Raw genomic sequence first — 8,213 nt, 5'->3', positions numbered from 1 at the left:
TCTGTCTTTGTATTTTTTGTTTTTTTGCTTGCGTAATTTTATTCACTGTTTATTAACAGCTTATGGTATTGTTTATTGCAGCAACTGATAGAATAATCACAATCACAAGAGTTCTAAGTTTTATTTTTTATTGACATCATAAGGATTTGTCTTCTCTCTTTTGTATGTGTAGATATACAATTCTTTAAACTAAAAAGTCATGGAATTTTGACTATATTCAACTTCAAAGTTCTGAACAATATTATTATAACTGAGTTTAGATCCTTTGAATAATAATAATAATAATAATAATAATAATAATTATTATTATTATTATTATGTTTCCATGCCTATTTCCAATTACTTTTTTCTTTTTAAAGGTTGCAATTACTTGTGTGTCACCTCATATACAAAGCTTCCATGTTCCAACTAGTGCAATGCAAACTTGCACATTTGCATCTAGGTATCTAAAAAAAATACCTATTTTACACACACAAAAGTTATTTTATCTATTGTTCAATTCAATTTTACAACTCATTCAACATACTAGTTCTTATTTTTCAACCATATTAATTTATTTATTCACTTCTCTCTCTTCCTCCCCAACTCTCTCTCTCTTTCACTACTTTTCTATCTCTTCCTTTGAAACAAACCAAATAAAATAAAATAATTTTGTTTTACAACCATGCTACACTGTTCATAGTTGCTAAAATGTTAAAGCAAAAGCAGCCCCGAAAAAGCATGTTTTGGGCTTCTGAGAATATAAAATAGCAATTTGGAGAGTTTTACATCCCCGATGCTAATGCTAATAGACATACATCCACCAAATGGATACAAGCAAGGCTCAGTTTTGAAGAAATAAGACATTGAATACAATTGGTATGACTATGTAATGTTCTAAAATATTTTGAATCAATTGTGTATCCGGTTGCACCAGAGAGTCGAGACAGCCAAATATGTACATATGATTGAGTTATTACCAGTAATCCTTACATGAACAAGACCCATGCTCAAAATGGTGAAAGCGCTTCCGGTCACGTATGATTATCTTACGTTTGTAAATTTTTGAGATTAGTTTCATTGAGGAGTGACAATCTTCACATATACGTAGGTTCTTCACAATCCAAAGTGGTGTATGAGGACTTGTACAGATTAAGCCAAAGGCAACTGCAATCTTCTCACTATGATATTGCAAGGCACTTTCTTTTTCTTCTTCATCCAAGTGGAGCAAGACTTGTGAGGTGTCTGGCCTATAGCCTATCAACCTTAATTGGTTGGCAATTTCGTCCAACATTGAATGGATTTCTTTGGCTCTAGAATGGGAGTCATCGTCTACTAGAAACTCATGAATTTCTCCGTCAAGCTCTATCCAACTGCATCCAGGGTCTTTCCTTATGTCCATCTCCTTCATCATCGACCTCACATCTGCAACTGCCTCCCAATTTCCTGAAGACGCATACATATTTGAGAGAGCCACATAAGACCCACTATCATGGGGAACCATATCCATCAAAACCTTTGCAACTCGTCTGCCCATTTCTATGTTACCATGAATCTTACAAGCACCAAGTAAGGCTTTCCAGATCACATCATCTGGCCTGATTGGCAAGTTTAAGATAAGCTCTTCAGCTTCTTCTAAATGTCCAGCACGACCTAATAGATCAACCATACACCCATAATGTTCAATTCTGGGTTCAAAGCCAACTGCCTTAACCATGTGGCTGAAAAAGGATCGCCCCTCGTCCACCAAACCAGCATGGCTACATGCACTCAACACACCAATATAAGTAACATCACTAGGTGTCACTCCAGATCTTTCCATCCTTGAAAAATAATCAAGTGCATCATTTGCTCGACCATGCATTGCTAGTCCACCAATTATTGTGCTCCAAGTGATTGCATTCTTTCTTGGCAATCTCTCAAAAACTTGAAGTGCCTTCTCAATGCTCCCGCACTTAGAATACATATCAACCAAAGCAGAACCAAGAACATCATCAATTTCAATCCCATTCTTCTCCGCATACAAATGTACCCATTTCCCCAACTCAAGCGCCCCGAAACATGAAATTGCTGGCAGAACACTAACCAAAGTCACATAATTTGGGCACACATCTCCCATCTGCATCTCACGAAACATCCCTATTGCCTCCTTAAATAAACCATTTTGAGCATACCCAGATATCATCACATTCCATGACACTACACTTCTTTGAGGCATGCTATCAAACAATTCCCTAGCAGCACCAAACTCCCCAAGTCTCACATACCCATCAACCATTACATTCCATAAAACTACATTACCCTCTTCCTTTTTCTTATTATTCCTCACAACTTCATCCCCTTCATCAAATTCAATCAAATTCCTTATAAACAACAAATGGGCATCCTTCATAACCCCACACATCACATACATCCTAACAAGATTGCTAACTACAAACTCATCACTACCCAGTCCATACTTCACAACCAACCCATGAACTTGCATCCCTTCTTTAAGCCTCGACGTTTGGGCACAGGCTTTCAACACAGAAGGAAATGTAAACTGATTGGGTTCCACAGAAGCATCACAAACCATTTGAAAGAACAACAACAAGGCAGCCAGTGGTTTACCATCGTCATTGCTCTCAGCAAGAGCTCTGATTATAGTGTTCCAAGAGAAGCAATTTGGTTGGTGCATTTGGTCGAATACCTTGCGTGCGTACTGTATATCACGGTTATTCGAAAGAGCACAGAATCTGAGAACCTCGGCAGCAGCCAGAGGGTCGTGGATTTGAGCGGTTTTGATCATATGGGCATGGACTTGCTTCAAGTGTTTGATGGTTTTGCAGAGTGTGATGTTTGGGAAGAGTGAAGATGGGTGAGATGGTGGTGTGGTGTATATTGTGGAATTCATGGATCAGTATGAGTATCAGAGTCAGAGGTTGAGAAGAGACTTGTTTTAGTTAGTTGTGGATGATTCTCTGTTGGAGATAACTGTTTTAACTGTAAATGGCCGTAGGCTTTCCAAATTCCAATCTCATCCAGTGGAAATGAAGGATTTATCTTTTTATTTATTTTTAGTGAAATTAGAACTAGGGATTTGATTCATTTGAAAAATCACATTCTAGAATTTACTTTGATTTCTTTCTTTTTATGAACCAATTATCATTAAATTTTTGGATTTATTGTTAAGTCAGAAAAAAGGGAATGTGAAATTCCAAAAAAAAAAAAATGCTTGCTAGACTAGACATTAAAAAAAAATATATATATATTTAGACTTTATATCTCATACTAGGTCCTAAACTTAACATTGTTTGTCAATTTAGTTCATGAACTTTCAAATGTGTCAATTTGATCCCTAATTTTTTGGTATTATGTTAAAAATGGTCTCTACCGTTAACTGATGGATGAAAAATGTTGACGTAACTAACAGTTAAAATATAATATTATTTTCATGCCAACTAAGATGACACGTGTAATTCCATGTAGATTAAAAAAAAAAAAAAGGTTAAAGAGATAGAGATAATGTCATGTTTCATATTAATAGAGTTATTTTAGAGAGTGATTATTTGAATATCTCTAAGTCTTTGACGGAGTGTAGTCCTACAACCTTCCTTGGTGGCTCCTAAGTCCTATCTTATAATATGGCATAGTTTCATCCTTGCAAGAGTTTCGATGTGTTGAGTTCTTCCATGTCTGTAGATAAGGCAATAAACTTGCTTATTTGTTAGCAAAACATGTTTTGGGCATTGATGATTTTAATATTTGGATTGAAAATAGTCATTGTTTTCTTGAACAAGCTCTTGTCTATGACATTATTTATATTTCCTAATTAATGTAGTTTTAGTTTCCTATCAATATATATATATATATACACACAAGAAACATGATGTTAACTCCAACCTTTTATGTAATTCCAAACAATAAAAATAAAAAGTTATGTAGTTTAGTGATATTATTCAATTCAGCTTATGGAGAGTATGTTGGATGCAAATGCACCACAGTCCGGCCTATGAAGAATAAAAGTCGAAGTGATGAAGACTCCTATATCAAGTTGAAATAAGAGAACGATAGAGTCGTACTTGGAATATGAAAAAATCCAACATTTTTTTTTGTCATAATAGATGCTCTCATGCTCTTGTGCATGTAGAAGCAGTGGACGTCTTGCAGGTCCTTCCTTGCAAGAGTAAGGTGATCTCCCCCTGGGTGAGGTCTGTTGATCAAACGTTGTGATGGCAGAGGAACTGGAAGCACTATGGCAGAGATTATCTCTCACAGAGGAGGAAGACGAAAACATTATCCTAGGGAGCAGTAGCACGAAGGCAGCGAAGGAGCGTGGCAAAAACTACTTGGTGATGAAAATACTCTCTCGTAAGAGTATCATGCTGGATGCCCTATGGAAAAAATTTGAGAATGATGTGGAAGCCAAGCAAAGGGGTGCAGATCATGGAGATAGAGGATGAAATATACATGGTGGAATTTAGAGATGAAAAGGATAAGAAAAGGTAATAGAGATGAGTCCTTAGAACTACGAGAAGCAACTAATCTTTCTACATGATTTTGAAGGATAATAGGTATCGAAGGAAATATCCTTGACAAGATCCCCCTTTTGGATATACATACACAACTTACCTCTAAAGAGCAAAACAAGGGAAACAGGTTGGGCAATAGGTGAAGCCTAAGGAAATGTAATGGAGGTTGATGTTGCAAATAGTGGAGTCCAGTAAGGGAAATGCCTAAGAGTACGGGTCAATGTAGATGTCACCAAAAAATTAGTATGAGGGAAGAAGGTGGCTATTAAGGAAGCTAAGAAAAGATCATATTCGAATATGAAAGGCTTCCTAATTTCTGCTATAATTGCGGGCTGTTGAGCCACGATCTTAGAGACTGCCAACCTCCTTGGGTTTGACTAAGCCGGTGGATTTAAAGGAGTACTAGTACAGACCATGGTTGAGGGGGAAATCATCAAAAGAAACTTAAGAGAGACCTTGAAGATGAATAACAAAGAACCACCAAAAAACCCAATGAACACCAATAAGGGAGATCGGAGTTGCACGATCGAGGAAGCACTAAAGCCGAAGGGCACAATGGTGGTTGGTGGGAATCGAGGTCAACAACAGATCACCTAAGAAAAAGTATCATAAGGGAAGAGACAAACAAATTTTTATTGGGGGAGGAGAACACTAAGAACTTGCATGAAAGTGGTCAGGTCAACCACGGTAACTTAACCCCAGAAAATATGCTTCCCATCCTAGGAATTTAAGGTGGGGAAGAATTTGAAAAACAGAAAAGGACAGAGGTGGCAATGCAATGGGAGAAAACAACCTATCAGGGGGAGGCCCACTTTTTGTGTTCAAAATGGAACAAAGCCAGACAGGTAACGGTCCAAAAGGAACTTTAAGCAGTGAAGAAGAAGTTTTGGGCCTAATGGCCACAACTTTTAGTAAGGAAGTGGGCTGGATAGCAGAGAAATTAGGCCCAAAAAGTGGGCACTGAAACGTATGGCTAGAGAGGCCCATGTAAAAGATCAGGCGACGGGGTCAGGTCCAAAAAATGCCAAGAGAGAAAGCTCAACTCCAATTTATGAGCTTTATGCGAACACGTTAGAGTGAGAACAAAAGAACCCATTAACCAACCCTACAAAATCCAAAAGAAAGAAGACCAAGCGGATGGCAGAGTGGCGCGGCTGTAGGGTAGCACCGTCGAGCCCAATGGCGGTCTTGGCATGGAACTGTTGGGGCCTTGGATCACCCCTGATGGTTTGGACACTCACCGACAGGTGAAGGAAAAAAAAATCGATCCTAGTCTTCCTTGCTTAGATGAAAGCTAATCGGAGTAAAGTAAAAGGTATCCAACACAAGCTTCAGCTCATACAAGACATATTGGTTCCAAGCGACGGCCATAGTGGTGGACGTGCAATAATTTGGAAAGAGGGCTACGACATCAAGTTCAAAAGTTGTTCAAATTCTCATATAGATGTGGTGGTTCATGGCAAATCCAGTAAGCCGTCATGGAGAGCAACGAGATTCTATGGGCAACCTGATACAAAAAAGGTACATTTCTTGGAAGCTGTTAGAAACCTTGAATGAGCAATGTTACATGTCGTCGAGTTGTGTTTGGGGATTTCAATGAAATCACCCATCCGGAGGAGAACCTGCGGTGGTTGGATAGAGATGCAGATCAAATGAGGGCCTTTAGGGAGTGCTTATGATAGTGTGGACTCTCGGAACTGGGGTTTGTGCGGTAGGGGTTCACTTGGTGTAACAAAAGAACCGAAGCCCAGAGAACGCTATTAAGTCTTGATCGTGTGGTAGCAAATGAAGGATGGAGAGCTTTGTTTCCTGAGGCCATGGTTCACCATGTGCCAACCTTCGCATTGAATAATTGTCTTCTTACCTTGTTGGTCGAAAAAAGGATGCTTCCGAAGCCTAAGAGGAGGAGATTTTTCTTTACAGAAATGTGGACCTGCGACGAGAGGTGTAAAGAGATTATAGAGAGGATGTGGGATCTGCTTAAGGAAAGCCTAGACACCAAAATTCAGGATAGAATCAAGAATTGTCAAACCCACTTACAGAGATAGAACCGAGAGGTCTTCAGCAATGTAAATAAGATCCTAAAGCAGAAGCAAGATCGCCTTAAACAGTTAGAGACTCTCAACTTACTCCATGAAACGGCAGAAGAAATTCAAGAACTGAGGAAAGAAAGAAATAAATGAGTGTTTGACCAGAGAAGAAGTGATGTGGAATCAAAAATCAAAGGCTATATGGCTGAAGTGTGGGGATCGTAATACTAAGTTTTTTCATGCCACAGCAACATAAAGGCAAAGGAAAAACATGATTGAAGGTTTGAGGGGATCGGATGGTAGTTGGCATAAGGACTAGGGGGAGATTGAACATATGATCCTGGATTATTTTGCGGAGATTTACAGCTCTGAGTAACCCAGTAATCATGAGGTCAAAGTGGAAGGAGTCAGTCCAAGAATCTCGGCGGAGATGAATAGCAAGTTGCTAGAGGAATTTCGGGAGGATGAAGTCAGGACTGCTCTCAAACATATGCACCCAACGAAAGCACCAGGACTAGATGGTATGCCCCTAATCTTTTATCAAAAATACTAGGATGTAATGGGTGGTAATGTGATTAATTGTGTTCTGAATACTTTAAACTCGGGTAGGATGCCTCAGGTCCTTAATGAAACTTATATATGTCTAATCCCTAAGGTTAAATGCCCATAGAAAATTTCAGAATTTAGACCTATAAGCTTATATAACGTAATTTACAAAATTATATCCAAGGTACTTGCCAATAGGTTTAAGAAAATTCCCCCCGAAGTGATAAGTGAGGAATAAAGCGCCTTTGTGCCAGGGAGGCAGATCACAGACAATGTGCTCATCGCCTACGAGACCATGAATCGCATAAATCAAAAAAAGGAAAGAGAATAAGGGGTTGATGGTAGTAAAGCTCGACATGAGCAAGGCGTATGATAGAGTTGAGTGGACGTACCTTGAGGAGGTTATGAGGAAATTAGGCTTCCAAGAGTGGTGGATCTCCCTATCTATGATGTGTGTCAAATCAGTATCCTTTTCAGTCCTAATAAATGGGGAGTAGAAGGGCAGAATCATCCCAACAAGGGGCTTACAACAAGGTGACCTTATATCGCCATATCTCTTCTTACTATGTGCTGACGTTTGTCAGCAATGCTGAGGAAGGAGGCTAGTATGGGGAGAATTAAAAGGATCTCGGTGTGCAGAGGGGCTCCACACATGTTGCACCTCCTTTTTGCGGATGACTACATAATTTTCTGCAAAGTTACAAAGGAGGAAGGCAACCAGGTTATGAAGATTCTAAAGGATTATGAGGCTGATTCAGGTCAGAAATTAAACAAGGAGAAAACCTCACTTTTCTTTAGCAAAAATACCTTAAGGGAGACTCAAGAGGAGGTGAAGAATCTCTTTGGAGCACAAATCATATAACAACATAAGTGATATCTTGGGCTACCCCCATGGTGGGTAGGGGAAGGAAGAAAACATTTAGTCGGATAAAGGACCAAGTGGGAAGAAGGATCGCAAGTTGGAAAGGAAAACTTCTCTCCAACGCAGGTAGAGAAATCCTCATTAAAGCAATGGCCCAAGCAACCCCCACTTACAGGGGTAGAGCCACATAGGGCTTGGGGGGGCTGTGGCCCCTGCCAAAAAAAAAAAAAATTCCATTAGACTATGAAGAAGAAAAAAAATGCCCCCCCCCCCCCCCCCCCCCCC

General features: G+C 39.4%; 1 protein-coding gene across 1 annotated transcript; it reads right to left on the bottom strand.

The window, feature by feature from the left end:
• Positions 1-649: 649 nt before the first annotated feature.
• LOC112034413 (pentatricopeptide repeat-containing protein At5g48910) lies at positions 650-3,058 on the bottom strand. The gene has a single exon (XM_024067244.2). The coding sequence runs from the start codon at positions 2,870-2,872 to the stop codon at positions 956-958; it is 1,917 nt and encodes a 638-aa protein (XP_023923012.2). The 5' UTR covers positions 2,873-3,058; the 3' UTR covers positions 650-955.
• Positions 3,059-8,213: the final 5,155 nt, after the last annotated feature.

This window comes from Quercus suber, unplaced genomic scaffold, assembly GCF_002906115.3.
Source record: "Quercus suber isolate HL8 unplaced genomic scaffold, Cork oak 2.0 scaffold_9, whole genome shotgun sequence".
NCBI classification, from domain to species: domain Eukaryota; kingdom Viridiplantae; phylum Streptophyta; class Magnoliopsida; order Fagales; family Fagaceae; genus Quercus; species Quercus suber.
Note: the sequence above shows the minus strand (reverse complement) of the source record. Positions and strands in the feature narration are given on the sequence as shown.

Coding starts and splice junctions, on each gene's coding strand:
- LOC112034413 (XM_024067244.2), bottom strand. CDS start 2,872: ATGAATTCCACAATATACACCACACCACCATCTCACCCATCTTCACTC.